The sequence below is a fragment of the Amphiprion ocellaris genome, chromosome 20 (assembly GCF_022539595.1).
Source record: "Amphiprion ocellaris isolate individual 3 ecotype Okinawa chromosome 20, ASM2253959v1, whole genome shotgun sequence".
In the NCBI taxonomy this organism is placed as follows: domain Eukaryota; kingdom Metazoa; phylum Chordata; class Actinopteri; family Pomacentridae; genus Amphiprion; species Amphiprion ocellaris.
In genome coordinates, this window is record NC_072785.1 from 25,667,486 (window position 1) to 25,688,663 (window position 21,178).

At 37.5% G+C, this 21,178-nt stretch overlaps 1 protein-coding gene across 1 annotated transcript; it reads left to right on the forward strand.

Moving 5' to 3' along the window:
* The first annotated feature begins 320 nt into the window (after nt 1–320).
* On the forward strand, nt 321–20,865 carry LOC111579394 (tandem C2 domains nuclear protein). Its single transcript, XM_023286666.3, has 11 exons — nt 321–555; nt 2,519–2,593; nt 2,681–2,878; nt 6,655–6,825; nt 7,889–7,968; nt 11,331–11,406; nt 12,114–12,214; nt 14,675–14,791; nt 15,020–15,211; nt 18,453–18,567; nt 18,655–20,865. The coding sequence occupies exons 1-11, from the start codon at nt 336–338 to the stop codon at nt 18,963–18,965; spliced, it is 1,656 nt and encodes a 551-aa protein (XP_023142434.2). The 5' UTR covers nt 321–335; the 3' UTR covers nt 18,966–20,865.
* The last annotated feature ends 313 nt before the right edge of the window (nt 20,866–21,178 follow it).

The window sequence follows — 21,178 nt, forward strand, 5'->3', positions numbered from 1 at the left end:
TTATCATAACAAATTAATGAACGCTACTCAAAACTGGGGGACATTTTGACGTTACAAATGTGAGTTTGGTATAAACGGAGCATCTTTTAAAGATTATTTTGTGGAGTTTTCGTAGGATTTTAGATTTTAGTTGCAGTGGGGGAGCACTGGTGCAGAAACTGGGATTATATCAGTTAACTGTGTCCAAATCCTCACCAACAGCTGCTGGAACCATCAGGCTGAGATGTTTTCTGACTTGGTCATTCGTTATTTTAGTAAAAGAGCAAACAAAGACACGAATATCCTCTTTTATTTTTCTTGGAAGATGTTCAGAGCTGTAAATAAAACATCGAGTGATGCGTTCACGGCTGTTCGGGGAAAGAAGGAAGGAGAGAGTCCGTCCGGGAACCAAGGGGGAGGAAACAGGGAGGAAGAGAGAGAAAGGAGGGAGAAACCTGAGAGTAAAGAGAAGCACAAACCTCAGATCAGCTCATTTCTCTGCAGTCGATCCTTTCAGAAGAAGCTGCGCTGCTGGATGGTCACAGTTCGTCTTTTATTCACCGGAATCATCGCTGGGTGAGTTTAAATCTCCGCTTTTATTACAGGAAAACTGGATTATTTCTTGTTTTACATGTGTGATGAGGTTAAACCTAAACTAATTCAATGAAAAAAGAGGTGCAGCAGGTGAACTGTGTTGGACAGTTTTTGAATGATTCGACTTTTTTAACTCCCTGTATTGAGCTGATTGTAAATCAATAATCAATGCGGCCATCTTTTTTTTTCTTGGAGGAATACGCTTCAAGGGTACTAATATACACTGTAAAAAAATCAGTAATTTTAATATTTTTTTCTTTTGATTGCACGTTTTTTTTTTAAATGCAGAAATTATGAATAAATGACTTCTTTTGGACAAAAGAAGACTTTAAAATGCATTTGCAATTTATTTTTTTTCAAATTGTTGTTATTTGATAGATTAACCAGTTAAATTCAAATTTAATACTGTGAATATTATTTCTCAATTTACACACAAATAGTGATAGAAACTAAAGTAGTAGTTCTGCAATTTTACCGAATGGGCTTGTTTTGATTTGTTGTTTAAATATGAGATGTCTTGTATAATTACATAGATTTTCACTGTTATACACTATTGAAAGAACACTTTTTTTATCAGTGTATAACATATATCCGCATTGCTAATTAGTCAGAATACAGTTATGCTATTATGTTTGTCTGTTATAGGTAATTTCCTTGTTCCTACACATGTAAATCTCCTTAATTAAATGTTAAAAAGACAGAAAATTACACGAGCTCTTGAAATTAGTGAAATTCTTATTTTCCATAATTTTACAGTATTTAATTGACGTCCCAGCAACTAAAATATCAATTTTTTTTGATGTTTTTTTTTTTTTTTTGCCCTTTTTGTTCTTTTTACACTGTAGGAACTAAAGTAAAATTATATTTGGTGTTTGGTTGCAGACTTACAATTTTTCCATTTTTAGCATGTCTGTGTGACTAAAAGCAGTCAACACCTTTAAACTGCAGTGTAACAATGACACTCTCAACAACACAGATTCAGACTTCTGGGATTTTCCGTGTCATTGTTCCTTCTCAGAACTGGTTTCCAGTTTTAACCTGTGTGGTCAAATTACTCCAATATTACAACCTGCCTTTGTACAGTGTAGAGCAGTTTTACAGTGTGTGAGTCGTAGGTGAGGTGGTGAGCTGAGCTGCAACAACTAAGAAATAGTGGACAGTTCTGCAGATTATAGTGGAAACAGCAGTGTGGTGGGTTATATCTTTGGAATTTTAAAAGAGAAAGGGATTATTTTAATGGGAAAAGAACATCTAAACATGTAACTTTTCAACACAAAGATGAATTTTAAAGGTTGAATCACCCAAAGCGGGAAATTAAGATGGCTTCTCTTTGTCACAAACCATTTTTCTGGTGAAAATCAAGCACCAAAACATCTTTGATAAATGTATTTTTGCAAATTAGCAAGTGTGCAGGAGTCAGTTTGAAACAAAAATGTCAAGGAAATGTTACTCTTTCCCCTTGCTAAGATATTTCCTTGTTAGCTGACATCATCCCAAATAATCCTACAATATGCCTTCCAACAGGCAGACGCTGTAGGAGGAAGATATGCCAAGACTCTCTGTTCTGGTCAGAGTCAGATATTGTCTATTCTGACGTGACTAAGCAGACTAGTTGTCTCCATACTGGTCTGTAATTGAAATCTGACCTTCTCCCAACTACAATATATACCCAAAGATCAGAGAGAATCCTCAGAACTAATGCTGCTGTTGCTTGATTGTACTGCTGCTCTGTCAGTGTCACTTCTCCTGATATCGGTAAACCTTACTCTCAGCCTAAGTCATCTATGTCTGCCTCCTCATCCTCTCTCGACTTCACTGACCTTCCACAACAATGAGGATGTTATAAACTCCTGATTAAGTGCCTAGAAATGTTGGCACCTACTCTTTTGCTGTCATTGTTCATTGTACAAACTGCAACTTCCTCAAACTATTTCAACATTTAAAGTTACAGCCATGGAGTGCATCAAAAACTGCTGCAAGAGCTTCATGAAGAAGCGGGGGAAGGAGCAGGAGACCCAAGGTAAACTCACACCCTATCCTCTCTATATAAGCTGCTCTGAGAGACTGTTTGTTTCCCACTGAGGGATTTTTTTTGTCTGTTTTAAAGTGATCGCTCTGAAGATGCCTCCAGATCAGGTGGAAACTTCAGCACTTGCAGAGACGAGGAGAGGAGTTACAGAAGATTACCTCCTTTCCAAGCTGCCGCCGGACGGTCGAGAGGTTCCCTTTGTTCTGCCGACCTTCAGAGCTTCATACATCCAACCCAGAGGACCCCAATACCCCAATCTACAGTCCGGCCTGCAGAGTATGTACCTGCGCGAAGGGATTAAAATAGTAATAACTTTATTTTTATAGTACCCTTAAGAACAGCATTGACAAGGTGCTTTCACAGTCAAAACAAGGCAGAGCAGTCAAATAAGATAAATAGTAAAAATGGCAGTAATAAGTTAAATGAATAATTAGTTAGATTAGGATGTATATCAAACAAAGGAACAAGGTAGGTTAAAGATTGAAGATCAAAAGTTCGAAATTAAATATAAAAAAATTGAGAAATAAAAAATTAAAGATCACACCGAAGAACTAGGCAGGTAAAATGAAAATAAAACAAGAGAGAACATATAAAATAAACAGGTAAGTAGTATATAAATACAGAATAGCACACTGAAACTACTTAAAGCTAAAAGTAAAGAAAGTAAAAGTTAAAAATTAATAATCAAAAATTTTGAGAGTTAAGCAATCAACCCTCCTGTTATGCTGCGAGTCAAACTGATCCATTGTAAAGTGAAAAAAATCTAAAAAAAAAAAAATATATAGAGTAAAAGTATTTTTTTGGTATGAAGCTTGTTCTGCTTGGCTTAATAAGTGGAAAATGGTTAATTTCACATATTTGCAAATCCACCCTGAACAGAAGAGGTGTCTCATGTTAATTTCTCAATACCTTAAAATGAAACACTGCTTAAAGCTAAAAGTAAACTTCATATAAAAGCAAGTCTATAAAAGTGGGTTTTAGGAAATGATTTAAAAGAAGCTTTATCTCCTCAGACAGGTCGTTATGTGTCATTCATTATATTTACGAACCATCTGGTTTAATTAGCCAGAGGTTCAATTAATGTCTGAGGTGATAATGTTGACATGGAACTGGTTGGTAAATAAAACCAGTCGCATCAGTAAAGCGTTGGTCAGGCAAATATTTAACGGACACTTGGTTTATGTTCTGCTTCATATCTGCTTTAAATAATTTAATTAAAAATAGCAATCAAAATCAGTCAAAATACAGTTTTTGTGTTTATATATGACTGTTAAAGGTTCTTTGTTTTTACACAATTAATCTTCTTCATTTAACATGGAAAAGCCAAAAAATACTCATGATCTCATGTAAAATTAAAGTTAGAAATAGTTTTTTAATTGCAAAAAAACTGAAATGGGTATTTATTTTAATGAAACCTTTATTTTCCACCATTTTTTGTTTGTTTTTTGGCATCACAGCTTCTAAAATACCATCTTGTTTTGTTTGTTTTTTTTCTCCAAAAGTTTATTTCTTTTTTTTTAACACTGTAAAAATGGTAACAGATATCTGAAGGATGGGTGATTGGATGCTCCAGATTTTGCGATGTTAGTGTCTATTTTGGGTCATGAATCAAATTTCACAAATGTTGGGTCGTATCAGCACATTTTGGGACATAACAATAGAAGAAAACTGAGTCCTCAACACCAAATTTAGGAAAACTGGGGTGAGCTAAAACACATTTAGCAGTAATGTCAATCTTTTCCAGACTCTGGAGTTTATTATTCTCTGTAAAGCCTGATTTGTAAATTGATCAAATCAGACTTCGAGTTTCTTTAACCCTTGATGTGCAGCGTGGGTCAGGAGATACCCCTTTTCCACTGGATTTGGATCACTTTTGACCCATGTTGTGCATCAAAGGGTCAAGAACTTAAGAAGACCTTTGAGCACCATGTAATGTTTCATCTTTTTGGATACAACACAAAAAAGCCCTACCTTACTGGCTGCAAGATGAATCCTTAATCCAAATATGATCTGAACACTGGCCCGAGGCTAAAGTTAATGAAGTCCTGGCAAATATGGCCACCACAAATGTACCGGATCCGGCATACGTTTGATCTCCCAGCGCCAGAATGCAGTCAGAAGTTTCCACCTCCACAAATAACCTCTGATTTAGTTTGGTTTTTGTGCAAACAAGACAGACTATACCAACAGTCATGTGAGTGCGTTTTGCAGAAGATTTATTGCCTTTAATGTCGCCACACCTCAGTTCAATGTCATTCATGAAGGCCTGGATGTGTGCAGACAGTAGGATGTTAAACATACGAGGGACAATCAAAAAGTTCTGGGACTGTTTGTAGTGTTCGTTGACGGACAAGATCATGTGTTGGCAGCATGTTGTGAGTAGTAACTGCCAAGACTCAGGACATCACATAGCATTGCAATATCAACATTAGCCCCTGTGTTATTTGCATTTGTGCTTTCACCTTGGACCTCACAGTGGAGGAGAGAATAAAACATCACATTCTGTCTGTCAGCGGAAACCTTCACAGGGAAGATCATCCATGTTAATGAGAGCAGGGTCTACAGCTACCACCAGGAGAAGAAACAGCACAGTGTTTTTACTGTTTAAAAGCTTCCAGTATCCATAACAGGACAAGGTACATCAGGTGAGGAGCACCAGGAGGATTCTTGTTTTCTTTGAAATCCACATGGATTAGCAACAGGAAGCTATTCCCCAAGGTCTAACTATCAGGACAACCCCAGAGTGTCATGTACTGAGGCATCTGAGGAAGGACATTTGGCGCAAACTACCCGATGCATGTGGGTACCTCAATGCAGTGGTTACATACAACACAAAACAATCATCGCTTCCCACCTGCTGTACTCGCTATATTTCACTCAATGTAAATGGTAAACGGTCTGCACCAAAGATAAGTGGTGACATGCCAGAGGTTGAAAAAGGTAAAGTTACCCAAACTGAAAAATAATCTGCATTTCAGAGTCATACAAAAGGTCTTTTTCAGGGAACAAGAAATGGGTTAACAACTTAAAGCTGTTCTGCAGCAATGGAGGTTGATCAAGCCTTGAAAGTTGGTGCTATCAAATTCTACACGTGTCCCAACTTTTACTGAGTACTTCCAACCCCCTCTGTCTGCATACAAGTAGTGCTGGAACACACCATAGCACCATACACTTGAGAGCATTGTTTGAGCACTATTGTTTTGCAGAAAAGAGTGTGTTGCTATAAAAATGGTGAGGAAAAGGCAATTAACAATAGAAGAAAGACAGACGAGATAGCGCCTTTCTACGGCTCAAAGAGTATTACGATGTGTTTCTCATTCACCCACTCACACACCAATGGCAGTGGAGCTGCCAGGTAAGGTGCTTTCCTGCCATCGAGAGCAACTTTGGGTTCAGTGTTTCGACCAATGACACTCTGGCATGTAAAAATGTGTGTGAGGTATTAAACCACCAACCCTGTGATTAGTGCTGTCCACTGTGACTTCTTCCTCTTTTTCAAAATGAAATCATCACAGTGTAGTAGGTTCAGGCTCATCACAATTTGTACTTGACATGTTGACACAACATGACATCCACAGGGAGTGTAACAAGAGTTGCAGGAGCACTGGGAGCAGAGTGTTGCTGCACAAGGAGAGTACTTCAGTGGGAATGGCCGCCAAATTTAAATTAGTTTTTGATTTTTATAGGCACAGTCTCTGGACTTTTAGATAAACAGTCGTATAGCAGGACAGAAACCCTATGCTGCAGTCTAGAGAATAAATACAGCTAAACTCAGGATGTACAATATCTAATCTTGCCTTGATTTCAGGTAGCAAAGGTTAAAGTGACTAAACCGATCCAAGCTCTAGTCTGAACTGAAGTCTCCCAGTGCTCGTGGCCTCACAGAAATTTCATTAAAATCAGCTCAGGGGTTACTGAGATATGAGCAGCTGCTGACCAGGATATCCTGCTCAGAAATGAAAGGCTGTCACGTTTCACTCGAGCGACTCCGGACGATGATTTGGTGGAATGGAGGAATGCTGACCTCCGGCTCTGCTGCTGTTTGTGTGCAGGTTCAGCTCGCAGCACGTATGCAGAGAGGAAGGCCGAGCTGCTGGGCACCGGTCACTTCACCTACAGCCCCGAGTCCAGCACCCGTCAGGGTCAGATGACCGAGTACATCTCCCCCGGATCGGCCCGCCGAGACACACTGAGGAGCAAAAACTCCAGTCCTCAGAGCCCAGGTAGCATCGAGCAGTTATATGAAACTTAATCTGCACTTTCAGGACTGGAAATCAGAATAATTTTAACGTTTAAAGTTATCGAGTGCAGAAACATCACATTATAGCTGCTTTTTATCATATATTATATGAAAACTAAAGTAAAATTAGAGATATCTGGAAAAAAATATTAGTAAATGTTTAACATATTGACCAAGGCACATTACGCATCTCACAAATTTGTTCACAAGTTTACTTTTTAAAGAATTTACTGCAGATGTGGATGTACACACCTCTCGTATTTAAGGAAAAGTAGCAACCCACAGTGTAAAAATACTTTCAAGTCATGCATTAAAGTTTTTCTGAAAGTAAAAGTACAAAAATATTGGTATTAAAATACATTCAAAGTACTGAAAGTGAAAGTACTCATGAAACAGAATGACATATTTCAAATTAATGCATATTCAGTTGTTAGATTATAATTTTTATGCACTAAAGTGTTCATCAACATACTATTAAAGCTGATAAAGGCGATTTAACTACTTGATATCTGCTGGGTAGCTTGTGAATTTCCACTCAAGGATCAACAAAGGTTTCTGTTAATCAATAGCATTCTTTATAATTTATTTGTTGGATTTTATTTTGCGTTATTATACTAAATCTGTAAAGTAGCTTAAGTTAAAGAAAATTGTAAAATATTTGTCTGAGAATTGTTGTACAATAGAGTTACAAAGTTGCACAAAAAAGGGGGAAATTCATAAGTAAACTGCAAATAACTCAAAACTGCACTTGAGTAAATGCATTTAGCTACTTTCCACGGGTAGTTTGCTGTAATATGTAGTCTAGAGTTTGTATCTAGATTAAGCGTCTGTTACATACATGTGGATATTACAGCTAAACACACATCCTTATCTTTCATTATGTAACAGCGACTCAACAGTTTGTCTGCATTCACGTGTGTTTACAGCTGTAGTGAAAAGTGTTGTGAATGTTTTAAATGCGTATCTGAATTCATAACAGATTCCTGCACATGAATCTATAATTACCACCTAAATGACAGCACTTTAATGCATTTTAACATCTCCAGGTTGGACCCTGAAGCCGGGCGTCCAGCAGCGACTCAGCAGCTCCATGTTTGATCTGTCCAGCCCTCAGAGTCACATGCAGGTGAGCATGGTCCCAATCTAATCTGTATTCTTTCTCACCTTGTGTCAACCCAGACTAAATATAGTTTTATAGTTTCCACTGCCCTCAGCGGCGCACAGTGGAACATTGCAAACAAGCAGCACAAGGTGGTTTTTTTTTTGATTCAAAGGGGCAAAGTGAGGAGGTCACTTCATCCCGACAAGGTGAAACAGATGCAGGTGTGTTACTGGAAGATTGGAGCTAAAAGTTTTTAGTTAACCTGTTTTTTGAAATATCAACATATCAACCTAAGTGGTGAATATGCGATATATGTATGGAGGCCCAAATGTGCCATACAGGAGTTTAATGGAAAAAAAAAAAAAAAAATGCTATGTAGGAAAATGGGGTATACATATGTGAGTTTCTGGGTGTTTTTTTTTTTTTTTTTGGCTCCTGTCACATTTTTCCTCACAATGGGCTCATTTTTCACTGCGATATAAAATCCTGCACCTTAATGGAAACAGCACAATCATGGCTAGAAGTAGAAAGAACTCAAAAATCTCCTCTGTGCAGTATGACACAGATATAGTGCCAGAAAGCATGAAAAAAAGGAAAAAGTTAATATTCTTGAAATAAACATGAAGTCAACATGTACAATACTTTTTCTAAGTGCCTACAGGTGTTGCCATTACTGGAAAAAGTGACTATTTATCGTTGGTGTGTTGCTATTGGCATGTTTAATTTGTTTAAATAATTGTCTGCTGTCTGTTCTGTGTAAACACTGCCTGCAGTTCAGCCAAAAAGTCCCTGAATTTTTGTTTCGTGAGTGTTTGTTGGAGTTTCTAGTAGCTTCACAGTTGTGCTGAAAAGCAAAAAAACAGCATTTCTACTGAACTGGGTTCAAACTATGGTTTTTTTGGCATTTTTTAAGTAAGAGATTTAGAAAAAAGTAGTTGATTTTAGCTTATATTTGGTTAAATTTCCCAACCAAAGGGCACCTAACAGACGGTTAGTTCAAAGACCACCTGAAAGTTGAAAATCTAACGATTCTTGCTGTTTTGACCATTTCTGACTGTGAAAAATTGTGTAATTTTGACGACTTTTTAAAAACAACATGCCTTTCAAACCCATTGGGGGGTTTTAGCAAATACACGGATTGGCTTTCTTGCCAACAATTTGTTTGGTAAATGGAAAGGACTTTCATATAATGTAGTAATAAGTGAGCTTTGGATGCACAGAGAGGCAGATTTTGGTTGCATTCAGACAGAGCCACGCTAGCAGTTTCCCTCTGTTTTCAGTCTTTATACTAAGCTAATCTAAACGGCTAAACTTTGTGTTTACCGTCCAGACATTAGACTATTATCTGTCCTTTTGTGTATCTCTTGGCAAGAGAAAAAAAATCCTTTACCAACTGATCTAAGATTGAAGGAGTTCTGTTATTGTTTTTAAAGTCTGTTTACATTCCATTTTAATTATATAACTGTGTGATTTAATGAAGTGTTCAGTTATTAATTACTGTCAACTTGTCAAGTCTGTTTTTGCAGTGAACAGTGGAGGTTGGATCTGAAACATGCAAATCAATAGGAAAGTGATTATTCATTTCAGCACTTATTCTTTCTATGAATCTACTTCAGTTTGTCACCTGTGATTCAGCTGCAGCTTTTCTGATGGAACATACAAAAGTGGTTTTTAATCAGTTAAACAAAGGCCAGGCTGGGGTGTATTTCTTTGTTAAATAGCGGATGTGGTGTTGTAAGTCAGCTGCTTATTGATGAACAGCAATACTCGAGACTGTATTGCAAACAATCGATCTAACGTCTCGCCCAAAAAACCTCGATAAACATCACAATGGCTGATTCATTGGCCGCACTGTGATAAACGTCAGAGCGTGATGTGAACCAACACAGATGCATTTTTTTTTTCACCTTCTCTGATGTCCCGGCTCAGCATGCAGTGTTTGTTGCAGTTAAAATGTTTAGTTTGGCAGCATCAAGAGCAAACAGTAGTAGTAAGAACTGAAAGCAGGAAAGTTACAGCACCTTGGCAACAGATCGAAGAGAAAACAAACAAACCAGAATTAAGAATGACGATGTGAAACAACAAGTGCAGTTAAGAAAAAACAACTTTTTAAGGAGGATGTGGGGACATAGGCCATTCTTTAGAGGTCCTTATTGTGAAAATTAGTTTTTTTATTGTACTTTGCATGTCTTAAAATGTAGCAGAAAATGAAAATACTCAAGTACAAGTAACTCAGAACTGTAATGCACATAGGTACTTCTCAACTGTGCAACTGTTGAATGTATTTTCATGAGATACTGTACAGATATTTAAAGTATCCTAAGGATGAGTCTTTATGGATCCTGCTGTGAAATTTGGTGCACACATTTATGATCACAAGAGGATCCATTTTGATCATTTAGAGCCTTTATCAGGCCTAAATTAGAATTCATCCAACACTTGTTTTTTGGACCAAATACCTGCAGCCATAGATAAAATATGGACGCTACACATAAGGTCGCAAGGTAGTAATATCCTAAAACTTACCCCGCTTTATTCTGTTTTTTCCTTATCACTGGAACCATAATTTACTAAATGAACATCATGCTTATTGAAGGAAACTCTAAACTAGCAACTGAGACCATAAACTCCATAGAAAAATGTTTACCGAGGCAGTAAATCAAGGTAGAAGTCAGGTCATTTTCTCATAGACTTCTATACAATCTGACTTCTTTTTGCAACCAGAGAAGTCACCCCCTGCTGGCCATTAGAAAAAATGCGAGTTATAGAAACTTCCGTATTAGCCTTACATTTCAGGCTCGATCTTTTATATACAATCATGCTTCCTAAGATGCCAAACATGGTACAAATTATACCTGCAAAACATCAGCATTCTACCATTTAGACCAAAACAAACCCTGCTTTATCATCTATTTTCATCTCAATGGGACCAAAATGTACTAAATGACAATCATGCTGTCTTAAAAGAGACTTGAAACTTGTAGCAGAGACCACAACCTCAACAGGAAAACATTCACTGAGGTAGCAAATCAAGGGAGACGTATACTGATTCTCTCATGGACTTCTATACAATCAGGCTTCTTTTTGCAACCAGAGGAGTCGCCCCCTGCAGGCTGTTAGAATGAATGCAGTGAAGCGTTTGCTTCACTTTTCAGATGCTACATCCATCTTTTATAAAGAGTCTGTACCTGCAACCTTAATCGTGCTTTGCAATTTACAAAATAGAACATATTAGCATGCTAACACGCTAATCTAAGATGCCAAACATAGCTCTGTGAGGATGAACTTTGGTTTGTTTCTATCAAAACTCAGCCTCACAGAGCTGCAATCCCAATCTTAATAAAAATCTAAAGTTTTAATGTTGTTTTTGTTGCGTTTGATTTCAGCTGCAGCGCTTCGATTCCACGTCCAGCGTCTTCAGCGGCACTTCTTCTATGATGAGCTCCATGGAAAGCAGCCTTGGTAACTAAAATCCCGATTACTGATTAAACCTTCTTTTTTTCCTACTAGTTTCCTGCTGTAATGAAGGAGAAAATCCCTGCTAACTGCTGCTCCGAGAACAAAAATGGACACGATTAAATCTAATCGAGACCACTTTGCATTGTGCAGCAATGAAAAGACAGACACAAAAGTCCCTTCTAAATATTTTCACTACAGTCCATCTTTCAGCTTCAGAGATGAGCCTGAAAGATTGTGTTACTGCATGAAGACAAGCAGCTTTGCAGGCAGCAATTCAACTCATGTTGCTTTGAAAAGGTTCTGCAAGGCAAATACCAAATTGCCTCTTTGTTTCTTACATGTAAACCCTTTAATATAACCATAATATGCACAATTAACTACAGCTGTTGGGGCTGTAAAGATTTATGTTGGATAGAACATGAAATAAATCTTGATCACATAGAGAAGATTTGAATTATTTCAATGAATTTAAGCATAAATTTCACATCACTGAGAGGATCTTGTTGATCTTTATGTGATATTTAGGTGGGTTAGTTTAACATATTTTGTGGGAAATCCAAAAATTCTATATCAGACATTAAATTTGGCACAAAATCTTTCAAAATTGATCTCGTCGAACACTCATTAACATCATATTATACTTGATTTATGAGCTAATTTTTGTAGAACACCACTACATGCTTCCGTCCTCTTATTCCCAAATGCTACAGAATCCATCACCCTGTCCGGAGACGAGCGCGACCTGGGGAAGGTTTGCGTTCGGCTGAGCTACCAGGAGGCTGTGGAGCAGGTGTGGATCACCCTGGTTCAGGTAAGGTTACATACAGTGAGTGGAAGGATTGATTGAAACTGACAACAAGCTTCATTGTTTCTCCCCTGCAGAGTTTATCAATGGACCCTCTGTTAGTCCAGAATACAGGCCTCTGTTCGCTCCTCTCAGTGCTCTGTTAACTTTGGCTCGAACGCTGAGGAGGAAAAGGTTGGGTGTTTTTTTTTTTTAAGCAACTGAACTTTCCTGATGGATTTTAGCGATCAGTGTTTTCAAGATGTGTTTGTTTGCAGTTTTGGTGTTTTCATGCAGAGATGTGAGCAAAACCTTCAAGGCGCAGGGACAGAAAATAGAAAAGTGGCATATCTTTCCCACCCCAGATTAAGTTTGTGGTATTAGTTCGGGGTTTGTTTTTGTCCTGAGGTCACATCAGTGCAGCTCTTGAAGTTTCCGCTGGGACATTTAGATGAACAGGTAAAGCAATGTCGTTACACAAATGCCCTTATTGTGTGACTTGGTGACTTTCTTAGAGTGTAAATGGAGGTCGGTTTTTTTTTGTTTTTTTTTTGCTAAGCAGAGCACTTCAACCAAAACTGGCCTTCTTAAGAGCACTTTAGCCTGTACAGTGGAATGCAAAAGTTTGGACATCCCAAGAGAACTGAGCTCTCGTGGTCTTTTTTGCACCTGTCATGTTTTTCCTCACTGTGGACTCATGTTTTGCTGCAATTTAAAGTCCTGCACCTCTGTGGAAACAACACAACCATAGCTGGAAGTAGAGAAAACTTGAAGATCTGTTCTGCACAGTATAATGCAGTTATAATGCCGTAAATCACGAAGAATGAAAAAACTAAAGTTGAAATTCTTTCATTATTTATTTCACAAAAATTGAAAGATAAAAGAGAAACTGTAATGAAAATGCAATATTTCCCAAAAGATCCATGTTAAATACTAGAAAACATGAATATACTAGTAGAAAAATTGTTTTATGTTTTTTGTTTCCATAGTTTCCTGTCTACTGTATGCAAACACAGCCTGCAGTTCAATCAAGTGCATCTGAAAAGTCTCCCAATTTTTGACAAGTAGGTAGCTGAATCACCAATGACTTCACAGTTGAGCTGAGAAGTGCAGATTTTTTTGTTTTTCAGAGAATGCGGTTAAAGGAAATTGTTTATTTTTGGCTCTTTGTTTCTTACATGAGACATGTGGAATATAGTGAATCTGTAACAAGTTTAATCTTAGATTTGGCTCATTTTCTCCACAGAAGTTGAAAGTCCATAATTTTTTCTGTTTTCACAGTTTCTAGCTCTGATAAATGGTGTAATTTTGACATTTTTATAAAGATAACATGCCTTTCAACCCCTCTGGTAGGTTTTGATTTCAGAGGGTTGAATAGCTTGCTCGGACTGTGGCTTGTTCACACTCATCGTTGGTAAAAGGCCTGCTGATGAATATTTCAAAGCTTTAAAAATGCTCCTCCAACCTTTTCCCTGCAAAAAGCAGGCATTTGCTCTTCTGAACAGCCGCCAGGCACTCTGAAAATTAAAATAAGTGATGTTCACAAAGCAGGAGACGTCTAGAAGAAGACAGCAGATTGTGTTCAGGTAGGCAGTTTACAGAAAGACCTCCAGGAAGGTTTAGCACACTCTGGAGTGATGCTGTTATGTTGTGCAGAAATATGACCTTCATTAAAAAAAAACTTATCAAAAGAAACCCATTTCTGCATCTTTACCACAAAATTCAGTGTCGTAAGTTTGCAAATAATCCTGATATATAATGGAAACAGTTAATGCACAGTATGAAGTTGACATAGATCTTTGTGACAGGAGCTAGTAGAGGTGTGATTGGAGGAAAAAATGGTGCAGAATGTCATGGAAAGATCACCTCTCCAAATGTGAAACGTGGGGTTTAATCGATCATGTTTTGGGCCAGTGACAGCGGGAACATATTACTTGTAGAGGGAAGAATAAATGTAGTTATTCAATGAAATAGCAGCAAGTTGTGGAAGGAAACATCACACCGTCTGTAAAAAAAAAAGGCTGAATATGAAAAGAGGATGGATTCTTCAACAGGATAATGAATGATCCAAAAACATCTAAAAATCCACAACGGATGACCTCTGGAAGTGCAAACTGAAGGTTTTGCCTACAAAATCCATTCACCTAAACATTATTATAAATCTATGGCTAGACCTCAACAAAAGTAGAAGTGTTTACAGAAAGATAATATCATAAACAAGAACTGAAAGACTCATATTTGCTACTAAAAGCATTTACAAGGTTTAATTCTTGCCAAAGATGCCGTTGGTTCAGGCCTTTTCATTTTCCTTTTCTGTTATTTAAAACTGCAAAAGATGGTGTTAAAAACAATAATCCTGCTTAAAAAAACGATAGTAATGTGTCATTTTTAATTTTATACTTTTTGGATATCCAATCATCTTTTACTTACACTACTTTTTAATGTGCCACTGTAAGTAGATTTGACTGTTTTCTTTTTTCTCATCAGTGTTCAGACCTAAATCTGACTCCAGATGGAGCAGAGCAACAAAGGATTGGCTTTAAAGCGATCATCACCATCCCCAAACCCATCCAGTTCAAGAGCTCCGTCAAGGAATACGCTCAGGTATTTGTGCTTAAAAAACACGATACACAATTCACACTCAGGTATACATTTTTACAGGTTGTGATTTTATGTTTGCGGTTAAAATCTGTGTTCTGTAGCTCAGGCTTCAGATTATTACCTGATTTGGATTAGATATATGAATAAAAGGTCAGTTTTCTAGCTTGAATCTGACTATTTGAGCTATGTCAGAGCCACCTGATCTTTCATTTACGCCTCCTCTGCTTTCAGGATGTGTCCTTCATGGAGACCTTTGTGTTTGCGCTGCGACTCCAGCAGTTGCGATGCAGCGCTTTGGTGCTTCGGCTGCAGACGCACAACCCAAAGAAACGTACGGTGGCCGAGTGCGTCCTCTCGCTGCGACAGCTCGACCTTCAGGAGACCGAACACTGGCTCGACCTCAACCCTCCGTCCAAATCCTCGGTAAGAGTTCAAAAGTGAGCTGCCAAACTCTGGTTTTGGTTTCCATTTCTTTGTCTGTGGCTCAGGTTTAAAATGGTAACACAGACTGAGAACATTTACTGGATAACCAGGAAGGAAAGATTCTTATTTCAACCAAGAACTGGTAGAAAGTATTTGTTAGAGTTTACATTGATCTAATTAGATTGTTGTAAAATATGATCCACCTTTAACCAGACTGATCTGTGCATCTTCACCTTTAAGAAAGACATTATAAATTATTTTCACATTCAGAAAAAATGCAGTTTAAAATCAGTTGGTCAGTAAAATCACTGACAAATGTAAGATTTTTTGATTCAGAGGTCTGGAATCAGACTAGCCCCAAGGTTGTGAAAATCAGTTTTTTTTTAAAATAATAATTATAATCCTGTAAAGTGCATAACATGGGCTCTTTAAAATATAGACATTGTGGCTAAACATGAGTTGAACTGAGCAGGTGAAGGATTTTGGTTAATAATCGCAACGTGACAACTATAAGTAAGAAAAAAAATGCAGGAAGACAAATAATGAGTGGTGTTTGCTGACTTATATGGTTGGAGTCAAACTGTCTAAGCAATAATTTCTCTGTTTGGTATCTCACTGTTTACAATGTAAAGTAAATATATTCTTTATTATACAATCAGCTGATGCTGTCTTTCTTGCTCTTCAGCTGCTGTTTCCAAGAGGAAAAACTCTGTGTGGGAATATCCCAGAGTTTCTTTTACTGCTTATTCTCTACCGTTTCCTCCACTGGCTGCTGTCTTTTATCACTCCTTTGTATGCTTTCAGTAAATAAGGACCAAGCACTCATAAAACTTTCTCCACGGTGAATTATATGTACGCTGTCGAAGCAGATTTTGTTGCATAATCACAGGAAAAACAGAAAGCGGATTCATTTTCGAGGGAAACTGGGAAACAGGCTGTTTTGGAGATAAATTATAAGACATAGAAAGTAGGGCAAACCTCAAAGCACTTCAGCAGCAGAGAGTGGTTTTGTTGATAAATGGATGTATGTCTGGTGGTAAAATGTGACTGTTTCTGTACTTAGAGGATCAGACAGTGAGTCATCATTAGCTTCTCAGAGGGCTCATTTGATTCTGTCTGTGATTTCACCCGTCTGTGGACACAAAGGAGTCAAATTGTCCAAATCACCGTCACTCGCTGGAGGCTCTTAAGACGGCTGAACTCAAAGAAGAAAGGTATCAGCAGCGTTACGAAAAGAAGCAGGACAGCAGGATGTCTAAGATGAATCAGGAGAAAACAGGTTTACAGCAACACTCACAGCTCTGGGAGGCTTCATAAGAGGGTAGATGATAATGTTAGCTGCACTTCATTATCTTAGTTTAGCCTATTGCTAATTAGCATTAAACACAAAGTACACCAAAAGATGTTAGTTTTGTTTTAAACTAATAACCAACAAAAAAAACCCTTAAAATTCCTCTCTTGTCATTGATTTAACCCCTCCCTGTGTATAAAAGTTACATATTTATATTATAAAGTTCCTTCCTTTCTCACTGCAGCTTAAGCACACCAGCTCACCTACAAGTCTGCTGTAAGACTGTAAAACTACTCTTATCCAGTTTTAACTCCAATTTTTTTGAGCAATTTATTGTTATTTTACAATATTTTTTGCAGTTTTGTTAAATAACAGATAAAACTACAAAAACTATTAATTTATATGGTAACCAAAAAATAAAAACAGGCCAAAATTGTATCTAATGTCCAAATTAAAAATCAATATCTTTGCAATAGCACAATTTGTTCTTCTTCAATATATCATCATAAAATTTGAATATTTTTACTGCATTTACATTATTTACCAGATATTTGTTATTTTTTTGTCAAAAGTTGGACAATTTTAACCAATTTTTAAAGGCATTTTTACAGATTTTTGTAGTTTTGTTAAATTACAGATAATGACAAGTAAAATGGCAAAAAAGGATTAAATTACATTTGACTGTAAAGAAAAACAAAACAAAAACAAGCAAGCAAACAAACAAAGCAGGCAAAATTTATTTATTCATTTTTTATTTGGTTGATTGGTTGATGGGTTAGTTGGTTGGATGGTTGGTTGTTACAGTATTCTACTATTTTATAAACATATTGGCACCCTTTTTCCCTTCCAGTGGATGGTGTGCACAGTAGCAAGTTGTAATATTGGAGTAGTTTGGCCATATGTGTTCAAACCAGAAGCTGATTCTAAAGAAGGATAATGATACAGGAAGACCTTCTTTGATATTGTATGAAACCCTGGACCACAGATGCTGTGACAACCCTACTGCAGATAATAATGTTCTGATCTTACAGTCTATTCTAACCTTGTGGAGATCGTTTATTTAGGTGGTAGACCAACATCCCTGCTAGCATAGCTTAGCTGTATGACTGGTGTGGCTAAAAACTGTTTCAATAGAACTAAAACAGATCAATTTGCTCTGCATGTCTAGTCTGAGTATTATTGTGCTTCCTCAATGTAAAATTCAACAAAAAATTTCTAGTTTGCATCAGTTGCTATAGTATGAAATTTATAACATATGATCACTGCAGTTTAGATTTTTGACATTTCTCCACTTTCTTCCAGTGTTGTACAAAATGCATTAGGTTAGGTTTAAAGGTCAGCATATTAAACGCCTCAAACTTGTTGTTTCTTGAACAGCTGATGCTCTTTGTATGTTCTTATGGCCTCTAGAAATCGTATTTTTTGCCCGCAATTAAAGGTCAGTGTGTTGTAGCTTTGATGCCCTGAGGTTCTCCAGTCTTAAAAGGTCTTTAAATGACATCTAACAGCGTGTTCTGGCTTTTTACGCTGATGGTTCTGGAGGGAAAACTGTGATTAAAGGTCAAAATGTCAAACTGTGCAAGACTGTAGCTGCTGCAGTGCCGGCCCAATGGATGAACAGTGCATTTACTTGATGCTAACAGTCAATCTTTGGTGCTCAGTGGCTGCTTATTCTAGAAAGTATAATATTAGAGCAGCTTTCTGTGTACATATCTTCATTCATTATTAAGCCAGCTAGCTACTGTAAGTGCTTGAAAATGCTTTTAAAGCTCTTTTACAAACCCTGCACTATAGAAAACATCCAAAAATGCTCGAAAGTCTTGTTTTCTTGATGTATGTATTGTACTTTATCTCTTAAAATGGATTTCTGGATCATGAAAATGTGAAACGTCTGTATTTTATACACTTCAAAATTCTAAAATTATTAATAGATAATTGTTTATCTGCCAGGTGTCGCACTCTGAGCTCCATCTCACCACCTGCTTTCAGCCAGTCAACGGTCGCATCCAGCTTCAGGTCCTCGCCGCCCAAAACCTCCCAGCATCCTCCTCACCGCTCACACAAGGTAAGTTTATCTCTATTTTGAACGTTTAAACACTAAAATGAGTAGTTGTGTTTGTCATATTTGTTGTTTGTTGCCCCTCCCCTGCAGCGTTTTTTGTCAAAGTGGAGATGCAGCAGCTGGACCAGGTGGTGATGAAGAAGAAGACTCGGGTGCTGAAGGCCTCAGGGGGTCAGTGTCAGTGGGCCGAGACGTTTCACTTTCTGCTGGCGTCTTTAGACCACGCTTGCTCGCTGACGGTCAAACTCTACAGTCGCAGCTCGGTCAGGAGGAAACAGTGTCTCGGACAGGTCCATCTGGGATTCGACAGCCCCGTCCCTGAAGCCGTGGACCAGTGGAAGGACACGATGGCTCATCCAGAGAAAGTGGTTTCAGGGTGGCACAGACTGAGCTCCACCTGAAGCGACTTCCGCTTCACATGCTGCTGACGTAACGCTCTCGTGCTGCAGGTCCGGCTGCTTCCTTTTCCGGTCGACCATCAGCTCTGATGGACCGTAAACTGCTCTGAATGAGCCGTAAGACACTTCAGGTGTTCAGTCATCGCTTGTAAATACAGTCAGGGGTTTCGAACAAAGCGTAGGTGCTGGAAAGGCTTTTGGTGTTTAGACTAAATGAGGGATTTTTCTTAAGAAACAGTAAAGTATTTGCAAAAAACTAACTTAACTTAGCTGTATATGATGCTGCGTTTTGTATTACTGCTGTTTGGTGTCACTCTGCTGGATAGAAATTTTACAAGCAGGAAATAGTGACCATGAACTCACTGTTTTAGAAACCCTGTGTTATTAGTCTGTAAATAAGATAAATTTTAAAGGATGTAAATAGTGGTGTTCTGTATTTTTCTTCTTGTAAACAAACACTAGAAATGACTGTTTCTCAGTAGTTTCTCTCAGATGCAAATCTTTAAAAAAAAAAAAAGGTCATAATTATTTAGTTTATTTAAAAAAAATACTAAGGAGCTTCTTAAAACAGCTGGGCTTTGTAGTTTTTAGCAAACATTACATAAACTGAGGAGCAAATAGTTTGTTTGTGAAGACCAGTTTTTGGTGGATTTATACACATTTGGCCAGGTAACATTTTTCTACCGAGTGTAATTATTCCAGCATTTAAGGGACTTTTGCTGACCTTTATTTTGAAAATCCTGGGGCTATATTTCAGTCTGGATGGGCAGAAACTGAGAATTTTGGAAAGACTGACTAGGACCCCGCTGTTTGCTACTTGTTCTTCCCTGATTCGTGTTCAGGGTTGCAGATATGATCCCTTCCTGGGGCCGTTGTATATCCGAATTTTTGAAACATTTATCCTGCATTTTATATGTTTAAATTATGTAATTTTAGCATTTATGTATTTAAATGTACAGCTGTTGATTAAAGGAACAGCTAAGAGTGATCTAGATGTCTAGTAAACTTTAACTTTTCAACCCAATTTTTCCAGATTTTAGTCGAGACAACTCTGTTCCATTGCTGTTTTGTTTTTTTTGTTTTTTTGGTGTCTAATCAATAGAAAATTGCTCAGTGGCTCACAGATGTTAGCCTGAAAAACTACAGCATCCATGTTCTTAATAATGTAGAAGGATGCCGCAAGTGCAACAAATATGCTGTAAAGTGCAACAAATATGCTGTAAAGTGCAACAAATATGCTGTAAAGTGCAACAAATATGCTGTAAAGTGATGATCAAAGTTTTTTTTTACCTTGTTAAAGTGGTGTTTTTTAGATGCATCATGAAGCAAAGCACCATTATTGAGCATTTCCACCTTGAAACTACAGTGTCTCGTGCAAATTCAGACTTCCCGGGTTTCATTCATCACAAACCTGAAGAACCAATCCTGTCGACTTGCAATATGAGACTTTTTGTATCATTTCTCTCCTTCAGAATCAGTTTGAACATGTATATCTGAGTGACTCCAGTACTGCAACTTTCTGTTTTCAGTAGTTTTACTGTGTCTGGTGTGCAGAGACTTCACAAATCTGCACATTCTAGAGAAATCAACAGCATAGAATTACATCGAAGCCATTTTCAAGCAGGAATGAACTATTTTAATGGAACAATTTGCAATAAATATGTAACTTCAATACACCAAGATGAGTTATTAGGGGTTTAGTAACAGAAAAATACAAAAAGTCACTTTATTTATCTTTTAATTCCCTAAAAATTGAGCTACAAGGTTTTATCTTTCTCTTTATATGGTGTCATGTTACTGAACAATACAGCAGCTTTGCGCTTTTGATAAAAGCACTTTAATTTTTTTAAAATGTATTTAATGTTGAAAGTTTTCTGTGATTAAAAGTAGGTTTTGTTTGCAAGCTGTCCCAAAGTGTGTTTATTGAATGAGTGTTAATGGTTTTCTATATAATCTAACATTAAACAAGGATGTCTGATATGGCAGGAATTTAATTTTCGAAACAAATGATGCGTGACCTTATTATTAACACAAACGTGGAGAGAAAACAGGCCAAAGTCTTCCTGCACAGTAAACACAGTGCAGCTCTTGTAAAACAGGTCAACAACCATAAAGCACTGTGTCACTTTTTATTGAAGAAACCTCGAAGCCAACAGTGTTTCTCCTCCTCCTCACTCCGAAACATCCTGTTTTTTCCATTTCTTTGTATATTATAG